The 17730-nt window shown below is 40.7% G+C and overlaps 1 protein-coding gene across 2 annotated transcripts in view; it reads left to right on the top strand.

The window, feature by feature from the left end:
- The window catches only part of TBCD (tubulin folding cofactor D), a 112039-nt gene that overhangs the window by 31394 nt on the left and 62915 nt on the right, over nucleotides 1-17730 (top strand). For both annotated transcript variants that reach the window (XM_021535835.3, XM_021535834.2), the window contains exon 14: nucleotides 14013-14169. In XM_021535835.3, the coding sequence (XP_021391510.2) occupies nucleotides 14013-14169 (157 nt within the window). The remainder of the gene's footprint in view (nucleotides 1-14012; nucleotides 14170-17730) is intronic.

The raw sequence follows: 17730 nt of genomic DNA, 5'->3' as shown, positions 1-17730 counted from the left end.
TGTTCTTCCAGCTTTCCTTTGCTTCATAATGAAAATTCCTGTGTGTCCTGTCCTCCCCCCTCTGACTTTGTACTTGGTATTTAACTTTGATTCAAGTTATTCCTGTTGGACAGAGTATTAACTATCATTTCTTAACACGGTAAAATGCGTTGTTGCAGTTTTAATGTTAGAAATTTCAAGCCTTGGAGCTTCTCTGCCATGGGTACAGCAGGAGAGCATTCCAACAGCTTTTTATTTCTTTCTCTTTGTTTTGATGGCTCCAGAACCTGCTGCTCTGACTTGGGAGGTGCAGAGAGCAGCTCATTTTAAAGGGTGTTTACCTTTCCTAAACTTAGGTCAGTGCCAGCCAGGTGAATGTTTTCTTTCTCTCTTTTACTATTTAATCCCTTTTTTCTTGTGGTTTAAAAATGCCAGTAATAAAATATTTCCAAAGTTAGACAAGTAGGGTAATTCTTCCTCTGGTCCCTAAGACACAGGAATGTCTGGCAGAGAGACATATTTTATTATTAAAAAGCATGAAAACTATTTGATCACACAGTCGAAAAGGACATTAATGGTTTAAAATCGGTGTAACCAATTAAAAAGTCCCTATATAAATAATGTTACTTACAGCTGTACAATGTATGTTTTGTGCTGCCAAAGTTAGAATTTAGTATTGGAAAGAAAATACCAAAATAAGTAGTTGCTTTTTCCTTTAACTTCAATGTCATCACTTGTGATATCTTTTAAAAAGGGGGAAAAAAAAGATCTCCAACAGCAGGATAATTTTTACATAACTTTGTTTTTTAGATTGAGAATTGATTTCCTGTAGACCTGCTTGCAGAAATGTAGATGGTTATATATATTATTATAATTCTCTAGTTCTGAAATGCAGTAGTGTTATTTATTTATATTTTTATTGAAAACAATTATTCAGATAATCTTGATTAAACTTGAGGTTATCTTAGTTGTTTGTTTTTGTCACTAGTAACCTCCTCATGGCTTTCGAACCTGTCGCCCTTTCCAGCCTGAGATTGACTGCTCCAAGTTTCCTTCCTTCTATTTTTAAAAGCAGCTTGTTGCTCCCTCCTTGTGTTTAACCTGTTGGCAGGTTCAGAAAACAGGAATGTAGTTGAACATTGTGTGTAAATATATAAACAAAAAATGTCCATGGGGATAAGTGTATATACACATATGCACATGTGTATTCATACACACACAGAGATATGTGCATATAGATCTGTGCAGGTTGTTTTTTTAAGGTTTTAAGTAGTTTAAATTGTTTAAGATGCCCAGTTGATCAAAGAGGAAATTTCAAAATGTCTTTTATTACAAGCAGGGACAGTAATTACATTTCTTTTTAGGACACTGCTTCAGCAAAGTACGTAACAGCTGCTCATGCCCACCCCATTATTATTGCAGGCTCCTTCTGGTGATGTGGATCTCTCTGACCAGGAGGACTCACTCGGGTGGAACATTTTGAAGGACATACTATAATTAAAATATTGTGATGTGGCATTATTGCATAACCCAAGGACATGCCATTGTCACCTACCCAGGGTGTTGCAAGAACAAGATTTGTGAGTTTTATTCTAGCTGAGATTTTTCCAGCGATTAACCACCCCTCCCTTCTAAACTTCCAGGTCCTTGAAACTGAAAGATAAATTTTAACACAACTGATTGTTAATTAGGAGGAAACAGAGGTGAGAGGGGTGTGCAGGGAAAGCAGTGTGTGTGTGAGGTGCAGACCCAGGGAACTGCTCTGTGTGTCTGTGTGTGTGCGAGAGAAGCTCCGAAACACAGATTAAACAGATTGCTAAGGCAGCATGGATAGGAAATAAAAATCTCTCTACATACCAAGTTAATAAATCAATGTCTTACTACACTCTAATTGACTAGAAAATAGAAAACAATCTAATTTTCTGCTAAATTTCCGGAAGGTGGAAAAATTAATAAATCAAAGCTGGAGCACATTATTTTCATACAAGCTTTTCAGATGAACCTGACGTGACTGTAGGAAGCAGAGCTGGCACAGGAAACAGCAATTCTAAGCAATAATATACTTCAGTATATTAACTCCCCAAATAAAAGAAAAAAATCAAAGCTGCTGAAAGCCCTTTGCACCAACAAGAGTTAACTATTGTAAAAACTTTTTCAGAGTTAGCTTTTCTCTCAGACTGAGATATTCCCCTCTCCTAGTGAAACTTTCTGCTGAAAGCCGAGACCGGTGCTGTGAGTGCACCTGCTGGAGTAACCCCGGCTGCTGGGACAGCTGGGAACTGAGCACCTCGGATTTCCTCCTTACTTGGAGCAGGTTTTATTGAAAGAAATTCTCTAAAGCAATGTACTCACCGGGCAGCGGGCTGTCCGAGAGCCGCCGGGCGGGCGCTGCGCTGGAGCTGTCACTGCTGGGAGAGCAGTACCTGTTCTCTGCTGAGCCCTGAGTGAAACTGCAGGAGGCTGTTCCAGGGGAGGGACCTGAGCGTGTAGGAGTTGAGCCCTCGGGGTGTAGAGATGCACCTGATATTCCTCCAGCCTGCAGCTACGATTCATTTGTTTGCGTCCACCGCTCTCATTGAGCATTACCTCAGCATCTCCTATCGAAGGCAGCTCCCGTCCTCGCTCCCTGCCCTCCAACAACCAAGTTTTGCTCTCAGCTCTGGTGGCTGCTCCTTTTACAGTGTGGGGTCAGAAGTGGCTTAGTTAAAACTGAGGATATTTAAGTTTTCTACAAGTGACTCGTGGGCAGCAGAACTGTACGCAGGGGGTAGCAAAGCTTAGGAAATAATTTTTGTCATTTATTACACTAACTTTTTATTGAATGCTTTTGTAGCTTTAATAGTCTTGCTATTTTTTTTTTCCTCCCCCCCCTTCATTTTTATTTAAATTTTTGTCCTTCATGAGTCTCCTTTCTGAAGGCGGGACTGAACTAACTCCAAGCTTGCTTGCCACAGGAACCTGCCAAAGCTTGTCTATAATCGACAGCCAAATGTACAGGTCCTGGAAAGGGAAAGGAGTCACTGCAGGGAGGATTGATTGTCATGGCTCTGTGTTTGCTCAGGACCTGTGAAATCCAGCAGTGAAATGGGAAAGTCAACTGCTCACCCGCTGCTAAGTGTTGGGGCTGCCTTTTAGTTGTGCTTTTTGTTTGAGTTTGTCAGTGATGAATTTCTGGGTGCGTGTGCCAGTCACTGGTGGCATGGCTGAGCTGCTCGGTGAAATTTCATCACACGCAGGCTGGCACAAGGAAAATAGTTTGATACTTGTAGCTCGGTCTAAAAACCACTCACGTTAATGCATGAGCAAAGGGGCTTTTGGCTTCTAATTTCAGTGTTTAGAGATGTTAAAACTTCATGAGAACCCTCTTGTTTTACCCATAGTTCTGTAGATAAGACAGCTGCAGATTACTGAAACTTTAAATGTAGGATGGATTTTATGGTTAGCAAAAGTAAGATTTTTTGGGATGAAAATTACTAAGAAAATTGTCAGGACAAAACCTGTTTAGAAAGTGGATAAAAGTTGTTTGAAAATCAGTATTTTAAGACACTTTAAAGCAGTGTCTTAAAAATAATTTTAAAAGTGTTGCCTTTGTTTTGGTGGAATTACTTACAGACATCTACTTCCCTATGTGGGTATGGACCATGCTTCCTCTTGCTGGGCTGGTGTAACTTTTTGAAAATAAAATTTAAATTATAAGCAATCAGTAATTTAAAGGTAGAAGAGTGGCTTTTCTGGTATGTTTTAGTTTTTCCCTTGGTTATTTTTTTATTATTATGTTTCTATAATGCAGCGTAGCAATATAGAAGGTGTAACAGTACTTGCACATTACCCTCCAGTTGTTTGTAAATCCTTTAGATTAAGATGGTATAAATTCTACCATTTAATTGTAAAATATTTTGAATAAAAAATTGTGTATTAGAAATTCCTAAGGGAAAAAGGGAGAAAGACTGTCTTCAGAAACATCTCCAGAAGAAAATTTCAATTTGTGGCATCTAGAGGAAGCTGTTGGACTCCCTCAATTGAGCTGAGTGGACTGGCATAACAGACAGAACTGGAACTTTGATTTTATTTTTTTTAACTTCTCCCCATTGCCTGACCTTGCATTTGGAGAGGAAGTGTAATTTCTAGCTGCTGCACTGACCCACAGAAAATGTTTTAAACCCAGCTGCTTCCTGGAAGTGCTGTTATCCATCAGGTCAGGGAAATCGGCTGCAAGTGAAGTAAAGAATATACTTCTTTATTCTATTTTTTTTTTTAATTCAGTATTAAGTGTTGTTTAGCTGTAGCTGAATTTCATGGAGTTAATTACTGTAGAATAATTCTGTCATCATCTAAATGTTACAAACTTCCTCGTATGTGTTTTTATATGATTTTTTTTGCTCAACTTTAGCACTGAACAGAAAACAAAATGTCAGTTGCAGAAACTGTGCATCCAGATGGGGTAAATTTACCCTAATCTAGGTACACCTCTCATTTCTGTTTTCCCCTTTGGAATTCCATTCCTTGGCTCTATCAGTGTGTGCCAGGTGTTGCTCCACTCGGTGATCACCTCCACATTAATCAGAGAGTTTTTGCCCTTCTGCTCTGATGCCAGGACTGGCCCTGCTGGTTGCCCTCAGGATTGCTCTCAGGGGATGGCCACTGGTTTTTCATCACCAGTAATTTTTCCAGGACTTTGCAGAGGTGCCTTACCAATCTGTGAGCTCATTACTTATTCCAGGAGAGCAGCACAATCCCAGGGAAATGTGGATGCACATGGTGAAGTTTAGGAAATGCCTTGGAACTGCAGTGTTCACCTGTGTCACCTCAGTTGTGTCTGGATTTGTGGCTTTGAGCTAAAAAAGTCCTTTTTTCTCTCTGGGATCGCTGAAACCAAAGTTATCAAAGGATTTGTAAATCCTTTTGGATTAAGATGGGATAAATTCTTCCCTTTAGTTGTAAAATATTTGGAATAAAAATTTGTGCATTAGAAATTCCTAAGGGAAAAGGTGCTCTCAGCATGTTTGGGCTGGGTTGTTCCACAACATTCCCAGAAGGGGGCAAATAGATGTGAGTGTAATTGCTGGAACTCACACCATGCCCCGAAACATGACGTGATTCTCCTACAATATTCTCATAATTATTTTTTTCTATCCCATATGAATAGTTATTAGTCTTAATGCTTTTTGAATAACACCTTTGAAATGTGCCTTTGTTTTTCCTAACAATCCAGTCCCTGACTCCAGAGATAGGTCTGGGCAGATTACTGTGCTGGTACTTGGGAGCCACTTGTTCAGGATTACTGGAGCAAATTACTTGTATGGGAAAAGAATAAAAGCTCAGCAGTTAATAGCAACTGCAGATCCCATTTTTAGATATTTCTTGTGGCCTGTGCTGTTTGATCTGGAGCTAGGATGATCTTGCTTTGGGTTCCCATCCTCGCCCTTGGGCAGTGGAACATCTTGGGGGAAGTGGGAAACAGCAGGAATTGGGCTGAAGGCAAAGGGATGAACTGTTTATAAGGGAGGGTTTCTAACGGTGACTCTTCTCCCTGTCAGTCGTTCTCACAGGGATGCAAAATGCACCTTCAGCTTCTGCTTCATGCTCTGGTTACAATTCTCTTTCCAAATGCATTCTTTTAAAAGTGATTTTCATGCTGAATATTTTTTCCTTTTCTGCTTTCGTTTCAAAGCTTACACCAGAGATTCTGAGCCAGTTTTCTTGCCTCCATTATAGTTTTTCTGGTAGGATCCAGCAGTAGGACCTGAGTTGTGCCATGTGCAGTTCCAGGGTGTATAAACTCATTTTTCTTTGATCCATACCTGGCATGGGGCTGCTGTGATGCTGCTCTCACCAGAGATCAAGGAGGCATAGAACAAATACCCTCAGACTCAACATATTTTTAGCTTTCAGTTATTTTCTGAAACTTGCCAAATTTTATTAATATTTGTATGATTAATATATATTGTTTTCAATTTTAATATTTTTTGAAAGTGGGGGATATAAACCAGCAAATACAACCTGATATTTTATTTTATTTAATTGAAAAATCCTGATGCTGCAGTTCATGAGCTGCAGCTTGGCTGTTATGGTTTTGAATTCAAAGTTACATGGCACTATTCAGCTGTAAAATTTCAGTTGTTATTAGAAGGGAATCATCCAGCTTCATTTGCATGTGGGAGAAACCTTTTTAGCAAAATAGCCTGAAGTTAACTAAAAATCTCATGATCTGATGATGGATTTGTGTGCCGTTCTACATTTGTAATTGCAGCACCCCAAAATTAAATAATTAAATATTCTTTACTCTACAGTGTATGCTAGAACCAAAAACTTACATTTCAGTGTGGTTTCAGTATGATTTCACAGCTTTCATTTTGTGCTGTATTTGTGGTTTTGTAGGCTTCAAACTATTATTTATAGGTTTTTTTTTTTTTATTTAATTGGGTGGGGATAAATACTAAACAAACAAGAGAATCCTAGTTTACTTGAATTTCTGGTTTGCTTGTGAAAGGACGTTATTAAAATTTCTCTTGATGACAGCACAGTATAAACTTTCTAGCTAATAAGGTGTGTCATGTAGAGGAACATGAACCTTCCTGGGCGTTCTTAACGTCTTGGTGGTGAGCTGAAGAATGTTCTGGTGACACTCTCAAGGACTTGCTGAGCTCTGAGGAGTCCCCGCTGTCTGTGCTGAAAGCCAGGGACAAACTCTCAAATATAATCTGTATTAGTGTTTCACCAGGAAATAATGCTCACTGTGCATTATGTGATCCTGTTTCTGCTATAAAATCACATCTGTGTAAAGTGAAGGTTGGAAACATTTGCATCACTGAGGAGTAAGAAAAGGAAGCCAGGGAAAGCAGATTGGAAGAGCCCTGTGGTTACACTTTCAGTGAATTTGTGCTTGTTTTGGGAGGATTCCAGCAAGGAAGACGTTCCTTTCAATCTTCCTGCTTTCTTAAATACCCTTATCCATTCACAAGGAATAGATTCGGATAGTCCAACAATCCCTTCCTCATTTTTCAACTGTGGCAACAATAAAATCAGCATTTGAATAGAAGGAAATAATGCTGATGGGATCCAGGGATAATGGAAGATTCAGGAGTCTGGTGGGTCAGTACAACTGATCGGAATCTGGAATTTGATATTTTAATGCCAGAATAAATGAAAAGTAGTAATAAAGAGTAAAAAGTGTGCAAAACTAGCCTAAACTTCTTCAGTTCATAAGTTACCTTCAGAATAAAAGGAGCATGAAGAAACTGTAAGAAGGAAACAGGGACTGTTGAAGGTCTGTTATGCACATGTGAGAGGGACATGGCAGGTTATAATATCATGGGATTCCATGACAAAATCATGATGCTTTTTACATTTTCAGAGAGGTCACACACAACTCTGCCAATATCCAAAATGAGCCTGGCTTCGGGACATGTCTGTGAACTTTTTCTGCTGAATGGTAACTCTTGGTTTAAATAGGAAAATGTTTGCTCTCTGTATTAAAGATATCCCATTGTCAAGTGTATTTTTGGTGAAAAGTTGTTGGGTTTTTTTTGTTTTGTTTTTTAACTGAAATGAAGTCTCTGGTGCTGTCAGAGGGTTTCAAATGGACCCAGCCAGTCTCAGTAGCAGATGCTACAGTTTTGAAGGAGTATCTGTGTACATGTGACTGCTGTATCTGTGACTTTAAAATTCCCTCCGCTTTTGGTGCCTTGTTGATTTTCTACCTTTTCATCCTTGTTGATTTTCTATTTTTAATGTTTTCTTGTTAATTTGGTTAGAATGGATGTGCTCTGGGGCAGTACCCAGGTGTCTGTTCCTGGTACAGAGAAAGTCTGATCAGGTGCTGTTAGGGAGAAAGATTGATTCCTGTGTGTTTTGTCTTTTCATCTGAGAGTAGAGGGAATGGTGCTTACTGACAATTATATATAACTAGATATACTTTTAAAAATGCCCTCCTTTGTGTAGAAAAACTCAACACACAGTGGACAAAAGGAGAATTTTTGCTTGTCTAATCTCACGGGGCCGTTCATGAAAGAAAAAAAAAACAAAAACCAAAAGTGAACCCAGTACTGCTTTCCAGTTCATCTTAGGAGGAGGTTTAACTGAGACTAGGATTCAAATAGTCTTATAGAAATGCATTCTATAGCTTCTTAAACTTGTTTACATTCTCTATATTTAAGGATTACCTTTTGTGTTTCATATTCCAGAGTAGTAAGTTGTTTGTTATGGATTTGCAGCAGCCAGGGGTTGGAGGAGAGGGAGGATGCATCAAAAAGTCAGGCTTCTGCACTGGCTGTTGGTCTGTTCTGTAGTGGTGGTTAATTGTGAGGCTTTTGGCAAAATCCCAGGTGCTTTTCATCAGAGATACAGGAAGACATGGGGAAGAGAGAAAAAAAAAAAAAGATCTACCTGTCTTAGGTGGACTCTTTAGAACACCCAAACCTGAAAGGCTGGTTATGGAGGAATTCCTTCTCTCTAACACCCAGGTGAACTTTAAAAGTGATGCATGGTCTTGAAAAGAGCCTTTAAAAAATTTATAATGCCTATGTGACTGTAATAGTTTTCAAATTAGCAAGGAAGCATTATAAATAGTGCAGATTTTTTTTTTTTTTTTCAGTAGCCAGCAGGTATGAGCAGGAAGAAATGCTGTGTCTGGAGCTGCAGCAGGAAAGGTCCCTCCCCCAGCACCACTGGGAGATGGGGTAAACATTGAGCAGGGAATAAATGACAATGAATTGCTTCTGGCTTTTTCACCGTGGGGTTTATCTTAGTATTGCACAACTTTAGCCTTAAGGCTGGGCTTTCTTGGGTGATATTTCTTTCCTGGCACACTGTGTTATGAGTTTACAGAATTTTTATACTCCTTTAGAGTAAGTAATTCATTTGCTCAGTAGGATTTCTCCACAAGCCTGTTCCTTCATGTCTTTAACTGCAGTTTGCTGTTGGTTCAGGCAAGGCAGAGCTGTGTCAGCTGTGAGAAGGAGGTCTCTGGTCTGGCCTTGGTGTCAGTGGGTAGGAGAATTCCCAAAACACAGAGTGCTCTGTGTTTCAGAGCTGTCCTGGGTCAGCTGCTGCTCTGGGTGCAAACCAGGCAGGGAGCTTTGAGGGCTGTGTTAGGTGAGGATGTTGGGATGGAGTGGCTGGAATCCAGAGCTGGGGGCTTTGAGGGCTGTGTTAGGTGAGGATGTTGGGATGGAGTGGCTGGAATCCAGAGCTGGGGGCTTTGAGCTTTGAGGGCTGTGTTAGGTGAGGATGTTGGGATGGAGTGGCTGGATGCAGATCTGGGGGCTTTGAGCTTTGAGGGCTGTGTTAGGTGAGGATGTTGGGATGGAGTGGCTGGATGCAGATCTGGGGGCTTTGAGCTTTGAGGGCTGTGTTAGGTGAGGATGTTGGGATGGAGTGGCTGGAATCCAGAGCTGTTTGCTTCCTGCTTGGCCCCTGGCCATGCTGCAGAGCCCACGCTCCTGTCAGCACCAGGGCACTGCTCCAAGGCTGCCCTTAGCCCATGGCACAGGGACCTGGCAGCCAGAGCCAGTGTCCAGCTCCTCAACACTCCATTTAAAAACCATGACTGGTTCCAAACAGTCTGTGGGGCAACATCCACCCCTTTCTCTCTCAGTCTGACAGGCAGCCTTTGCATTCCATGCTTTCCACCCCGAGCAGCCAGGCAGAGCAGACAACAACCTCCTGTGCTGCCCTGCCCTGATTCATCCCTGGAGCAGGTCTGTCCTGTGGGCTGGCTGAGATAGCTCCATGGAAAAACCACCACGTGACCGTGTAATTAAAGACTCCCTTAATTTATTACGTAGGGAGAGGCTGCAGGGAGGTTGCAGGCAGAGAGAGCAGCCCTTCAGAGTCACAGAGTGCTGGGTTTGTGCAGGTGCCTCTGCCCAGCCATGGGTGGGCTCAGTGCTGAGGGAACCCAGGAGCTTCCGAGACTTCAGCTGCTCCTTCCTCACATCCCTCCTGGGCCTGCAGCAGCTCTGGTCTCTTCCTCCTTCCCTGGCAAACCCCTAATGAGGTCAGCCCCGGGGGCAGGAATGGCAGAGGAGAGGTCACCTGTGGGTGGTTTTGAGGCGCTTGCCCTTGGGGATGGGATGTCAGAGCATCATCTCACAGGAACACAGAGAACTTTGCACAGCCAAAACAGCACAAGCGTTTTCTGCTCCCCACTGGAGGCTTTATCCTCTCCATGAAAGAGCCCTTCACGAGTAGATTCTGGAGTCAACAACTTATATAGAAAATGAGGACAATTCAGAGATGATTCACAGAGCTTTTAAACAAGTATTTATTCCTGGGAATGGGCCTAACCTGAGTTTTCTGGTGTTTGCCTCCAGTAAACTGATCCAGGAAATATTAGTACAAGAGCCCCAATTAAGCTTCCATTAACAAGAAATTCCAATTAGGAGGTGCCTCTTTCCAGAGGTGCCATGTAGGAATGAGTGTATTTTCTGTACATGGGGAAGCCAGAGTTGTGTTTTTAGAGAATGAGAACAATTCAGAGATGATTTGCAGAATTTTTAGACAAGCATTTATTCCTGGGAATGGGCCTAACCTGAACTTTCTAGTGTTTGCCTCCAGTAAACTGATCCAGGAAATATTGGTACAAGAGCCCCAGTGAAATTCTAATTAGGAGCTGCCTCTTTCCAGGGGTGCCATGTAGGAATGAGTGGTCTCAAACCTGATTTTCCATACAAAGGGAGTTGTTTTTAGGAAACAACACACTGCAGATGTCTGCACCAGTTGTTTTCTCAGAATTCACAGAATCACTGGGTTGGAAGAGACCTTCAAGATCATCAAGTCCAGCCCAGCCCCAACACCTCAACTAAATCACCTCAACTTTTAAGCATGAGGCTGACAAAGAGGCTGAAGCTTCACTTCTGCATTGAGTTGGTTTTCATTGAAGAAAAAATGGAGGAACAAAATTGCTGTTCTTTGTGTTGAATATGTAACTAAGTTTAAGCTTCATCTTTCTTTAATTTTACTGTCTGTAGCTGCTCCTGCTGTGACACTGTGCAAAATGCACCCTTCAGGAATAGCAAATGTCCACTTTGTAGTACTTCTTCTTATATAATTCTAAAATAGAAGGATTTGCAATGTATTTTTTATGGATTGGAACAGCTTCTCTGCCTTAACAGTCCCTATAAAAACAAAATGCTTGTCTAAGATAACATAGACTTAATCTGTTTTAAGCTGCATATTTTAGTTTGAAACAAAATGTAGACAATTCTTATTGAACCCCAGATCCAATGAAAATCTGTTTTAAATTAAATAGGTTGACATGACATTTTGCAATTTTCTTGTGGAGACAAGGCCTAGGGTTGAGGAACAGGTTTTTGTTGTTTGTTTGACTGCAGTATTTGTATATTTTATATGATAAACATTGCACTAAATTAAAAAAAAAAAATCAATTTACTGTGTGAAGTTAAAGTGACAAAGAGCTCTGGATGGCACAGGTTATAGTTGAGGTTGGTGTAAAGTATGTTTTTAAAGAAGTAATGTAAAGAATCTTTCATTTAAATACATTAAACCTTTCAGTATCCAATGCCTTCCACAAGCTCCTTCACCAGACTTCTATTGTGTCTCACACTGAGCATCCCACTGTGTAAAATCCACGTTGAAAAAACAGAATATCTCTTCAGCTTCCAGCATGAGGAGAAAAACCAGCCCAAGCCTGTTGTTTGTAATGCCAGAAATTGTTTTTTTTCTTTTCCAAGGCTTGAGCACAGGGCTGTGCTGCAACTGCAGTGACGCTCTTGGGCATGGCAGGGAGGGGTGGAGCAGGTGCTTACTGATACCTTCAGGCTACAGGTAAAGGTGCCTGTGTTTTCTTCAGCATTCACAGACCTGCACAGGTGGATTTTGTTTTAAGAACCAGCTTCAGAGTGGGCACTGTTTAACCTCTGGTTTTGGTGGCACACTTTAAAAAAAAAAAAAAAAAAAAAAAAAGTAGATCTGTGAAAGAAAGGGAGACTTGTAAAATTAAATCTAAACTTTTAAAGTTAAACCTGTAAATTTAAGGAGCAGTTCAGATCTTCTCCTTGCTGCAGCTTTCAGCTTCCTAGTTTTCAATAAAAAAGGCATGTTCGGAAGTTCACAAATCAAATTTTGTCTTGACCCTACCAAACTAATTTTCTTCTGGAAGACTTTTTTTTTCCCAAAGTTTTCTGATTTTTAAATCTGTGATTTTTTGGGTAAAGTGATTTTAGGTTAAGATTTGACATGGTTTTTGAGGAACTCTAGAGCAAGAAATTAGGTTAAACCTGGAATTTTGGGTAGTGTTTCTTTTTGGGTTTTTATAACTCTTAAAAGCCAATAAGAAATGTAATGCTGGAGCTGCTTTTTTGAACATGCACACGCTTGTGTGAGGAACAGCTTTTATTCAGCATTTCAACCAGTGATAGCACAAAACTTGACCAGATGCCCCCTAAATCAGTATTTCCTTTGATGTATTTGTGTTTCTGATTACCGGTGCTGCACACTTCACCTTGTTTCCCCAGTGCCCACTGTTGTTTCCTTCCTTTTCTGTGTCTCCAGACTTTGCAGTCTCACAGAGCAGTGCTGTGAAGTGGAGGAAAAGGAGCCAGGGAGGTGGGAGAGCTCCAGCTGCCCTGGCCAGCAGACCCTGGAGCATCACCACAGTCCCTGACAAACCATTTGGGGCTGGGCCCAGCATTTGGGACATTAAACTGCAAAAGTACATTTCTTCTTTCACAAAGAGCAGTGCTGTGAGTCCCAGATGGAGGAAAAGCACCCCAGAGAAGTGTGAGAGCTCGAGCTTGTCTGGCCAACAGACCCTGGAGGATCTGTCCCTGTCCCTGACAAACCATTTGGGGCTCTGCCCAGCGTTTGGGACGTTAAACTGCAAAAATACATTTTTTCTTTCACAGAGACAATCCAAATGTGAGGAGCTGCTGGAGAGGCCTCCTTCCCCCTTTTCCTTCCCTGCACAGAGGTGGGAGTGTGCTCACAGCTGTTGGAAGGAGCTGGAGTGCTCACTTGCACCAAGGGAAACATTCTGCAGCTTCACAAAATTGCCTTTGGCGCCTGCTTGAATGTTCCTGTAGAACCAGCAAATTCCATTTTTCTCATCAGTTGATGCAGCAATTTTCAAAACAAGCTAGGCAGCATTTTTAAATACATTCATTGCAGTTTCTTTAGGAACTGGGAAATGTCCAGCAATCCATCCTTCCATCTCTGCTGTATCGTTGTTCCAGGATGGGAATTGCACTGTCTCCCTTGTAGTGTTTATGTTCCTATTAGCCAGATCTCACCCATCTCTATGTCTTGATTTTCTTTAGCAGCTTAAGATGAATTTAAACAGCCTTTTAACACTTCACTTCTCCAGTCATGGTATCTATGTTTTTGTTTAAAGCAGAAGTTCAGAGTGATGAACAGCACACAGAAGTTTTAATTATTTTGTGATTATATCCACTCAAGGATATCCAGGCACAGATTGCTAATGAAATACAGCTCAGTGATCCCATTTCTTGTTAATGGGATCACCTTCTGACAAGTATTTTCTAAGAAAAATGATGCATTGGATAAATTTGATACAAGAAAGAAAACTGAAAGAGAAATTGTTTGGGTTTTTTTTTAGAGGTTGTTGTTTCTGCAGACATTAGTAATATAATAAGGCTGTGCCATCTAGAGAGAGATGCATTCAGATTTCCTATCAGGGTGTGCAAATACCAAATAAAAGCCCTCTGGGGAGGGCTGCATTCAGATTTCTTGAACTGTGACAATGTGTTTCTAGAATGGTGTAAAAGAATTATCCTTACAGTAGAAAAACGTTACTGACTCCTGAATGTAGAGGCTGGACAAGGTGGGGGATGGATTTAAACGAAAAGAGAGTAGGTTTAGGTTAGATATCAGGAAGAAATTCTTCCCTGTGAGGGTGGTGAGACCTCTGGATCCCAGGAAGTGTCCAAGGCCAGGTTGGACAGGGCTTGGAGCCACCTGGGACAGAGAAAAGCATCCCTGCCCATGGTGGGGGTGGAACAAGATGGTCTTGAAGGTCCTAACTGGATTTCTGTGGCTATTCTGTGCTGTAACAGTGGTCCCCGTGATGCTGAAGGCGCTGACGTACGACGAGAAGCGCGGGGCGTGCAGCGTGGGCTCCAACGTGCGCGACGCGGCGTGCTACGTCTGCTGGGCCTTCGCGCGCGCCTACGAGCCCGCCGAGCTGCTGCCCTTCATCCGCCACATCTCCAGGTGAGCCCGCCACCAGCGCTGGCGTCGCGCTCTGCCCGACCCGCGTGGGCTGGCTGAGGGCTGTTCTAAAAGCTTTCCTTCCCTTCTCAGTCTCATGAAGAGTGAGACAATAGAGGTGTTATAATTCGCGCCGTCGCAATCAGAAGTCAGCTATTTCCTATTACAATACGCTCTGTGTTTCTTAACCTATCAACTTTTACCACACCATCCTGTAAAGCCAATCATCTAAAATTACTCTTCATGAGTCGTGATACAGTGCATCTTTCATATCTATTTCTCCACATACATCTGTGTATATATCGTATTTCTTATTACAATACACTATAAGTGTTTCTTAACCTATCAACTTTTACCACACCATCCTATAAAGCCGATTACTCTAAAATTATCTAAAAATTATCTAAAATTACTCTAAAATTATCTAAAAATCATCTAAAATTACTCATCATGGGTCCTGATACAGTACATCTTTCATATCTATTTCTCCACATATATCTGTATATGTATCGTATTTCTTAGTACAATACACTCTGTTTCTTAACCTATCAACTTTTACCACACCATCTTATAAATACCTTAAAGCCAATCAGCTAAAATTACTTTTCATGGGTCCTAATACAGTGCATCTTCCATAGTTCTATTTCTCTCTATATATTTGTGTATATATATTTCTTAATTGCTGTGTAAGTGTTTCTTAACCTATCAACTTTTACCACACCATCCTATAAAGCCGATTACTCTAAAATTATCTAAAAATTATCTAAAATTACTCTAAAATTATGTAAAAATCATCTAAAATTACTCTCCATGGGTCCTAATACAGTGCATCTTTCATATCTATTTCTCCATATATAACTGTGTATATATTGTATTTCTTATTACAATACACTATAAGGGTTTCTTAACCTATCAACTTTTACCACACCATCCTATAAAGCCAATAATCTAAAATTAATCTTCATGGGTCCTAATACAGTGCATCTTTCATAGTTCTATTTCTCCATATAAATCTCTCTCTCTATATATCTATGTAATATATATCATATATTTTTTTTTTCTTTTTTTGCAAGGCAATCCTTTTAAACTTGTTTCTAGTTACTCCTTTTCCCCTGCCATATTGCAGTGTTGGTCTCCATAGGCTTGATGCAGGTTTACCCTTGTGGTTTTTCAGGGTTTGTGGTATTTAGTTTTATGGTCACAAAGCTGTTGGTGGGATCTCTGGAACAGATGTTTGTACCAGGAGGTTGTGTTTCTGAAGGAGCTCGTGCCCTTCAGCTTCCAGCCTCTTCTGGTAACAAATTATTTTCTCTTCAGGAAAGTGTCAAATGACAATATTTGAGATCCCTCTGCCTGTGGAAGTAAAACCAATGAACTGTGCCACTTATGACAACTTCAGTTTTTGGGAATAAATTGGTGGGATGGAGACAAACACGAGGTTAAAGCTGAAAATTGCTAATTGACAGCTGTAAGGTGTTGTGGTTTGTAATATCTTAGTTTTCCAACAAAGCTGCAAAGTATTTTAGCAAGTATTAATGCTACACAAGGCTTTACTTAAAAATCTTTGTAGCTATAGTGGCCATTCCATTTCTAAATCAACTCTCGGAGGTAGAATTGCCACTCCAAAGAGAAATGGTGAAAAAAAATAATTCAAATGAAGTATGACACACAGTTTCACCTATTGTGTCAGCAAGCTGATAATTACATACGGCTTTTTTTTAAATCTAGCCTTAGGTGTGTCACTGTTTTATTTAAAAGAAGAGTCATACTTCTAGCCACAAGCAAATTGTTGCTACCCTTCAAAAATGCAACACTCAGCATCTTGAAACAAAATGCATAATAATATCCATTGTGAGCTGAATTACACAGCAAAAAATGTCTGCCTGGATAAGAATACACACTGCTAGAGTAAAATAGTAAACACCTTCCAAAACTGTGATGAGTGAGTGCAGTCCTGAACTGCTGGCTTTGCTTAGAGCTGGGAATTGCACAAGGTTTATCCTGCACTGTGTTCAGCTGCTGGAAGCACATGGGCCCCACTCAGGTACCAAAACACATCACCTGGGTCCTTCCCTGAGTGCCCTTAACAGCAGTTATTGATTAAAGCAGAGCGTGATTTGCAGGAGATTCTTTTTTTCCTTTTCTTGTATCATTTTGTAATTGAAAGACATTGTTTTTTCAGCAGTCAAGGAACATAAATATTTCACTTTGGATCAGTGAAAAATCACTTTAAACTGCATCAAGTCAGATTGGTTTTTTTTAGCTAAATTTATGAGTGCTTTAAAATAAATCCTTCTCTTCATATTCACTGTCAGCTGATTCTTCCCTGATTTTTTATGAATGTTCTCTTCAGTGATGAAATTGGCAGAATATTGAAGTTGTAAACTTAGATTGCTGTAGACCATAGATCAGCCCTTTTCCTTCCTGACCGTGCCACTCTTTTAAGAAAAAAACAAAAAGAAAGAAAAAAGAGAACACTTATTGGAAATATATGCCTGAGAGTATTTCTAAGAGCACTTGCTTGTATTTTTCCATGTAATTTTTTTTCTCAGTCCATATTTCAACAATATACCCTTGCTCATCTGCTTAATGGTTTGTTAAAGTCTAGTTAAACTGGTTTCTAAAACCTTGCCTCATCTATTCAAACTATAGGACCACAGAAGAAAATTTTTGGCAATGTAGATGAAACTTCACTTCTTTTGCAGGACCGTGTTGCTCTTTTTTTGAGATGCACACACTGCAATTGCTGTTCAAGCATATCCTTATAAAAGCACTACTTGACTGAGCTTTGTTTCTCTCCCAGTCTCTACTTGCAGCCTCTCTTTTTCAGTTTACCTATGAGGAAAGTGAAACAGAATTTAATGACTTGGAAATGTGGGTAATTTGATTCCTGCCCCCTTGGGTGTGGAAGTTGTTGTCTGTGAAGTGGCAGGTGCACAGCAAGAGCTGAACTGTTTTGTTTAAAACCTAAACAAAAAATAAAAAGGAAAACATACTTGCACTCTGTGATACGATTAGAGTGATTAAATAGTTCCTGGCTGAGCTCTGGAGTTGTGCAGGTTCCTTTGCCTGTCATGGGTGCTTTGGGGTGTCAGGAGCTGGGATCTGTTGAGAACTTGTGAGAAATGGATTTGTAAAGAATTCTCAAAACCTGATAGAAAGCTCACACAAGTCTTGTACATCTTTATGCAAGCACTGAAATAAGGTGTGCTGACTAAGAAGGCCATGGAATAGAAATGACGTTGTTGAGAGATTGAACCAGAAACAAGTTTCAACAAGTTTCAAAATATGACCTTGCAAAAAGACCAGATATTTTAGAGAATTAGGCTGGTGGAGGAGGCTCAGGAGCTGGGATGTGTCTCCGTGCAGCACAGCACGCTGTGGGTGCAGGGCACAGGGCAGGCAGCCTTGGCTCCCCAGGGTGCTGCCTGGCTTTGGGAGGGGGGAACAGGCAGGTGTGGCTCAGGATGGATGATGGAGCTTGCTCCAGGGCAGGATTGTCCTGCAGAGCTGGGGAAATCTGAAGCATTGCTTTGAGCTATGTCTTGTACTGTGATGAAACAT

The sequence above is a fragment of the Lonchura striata genome, chromosome 19 (assembly GCF_046129695.1).
Source record: "Lonchura striata isolate bLonStr1 chromosome 19, bLonStr1.mat, whole genome shotgun sequence".
Lineage (NCBI taxonomy): Eukaryota > Metazoa > Chordata > Aves > Passeriformes > Estrildidae > Lonchura > Lonchura striata.
Note: the sequence above shows the minus strand (reverse complement) of the source record. Positions and strands in the feature narration are given on the sequence as shown.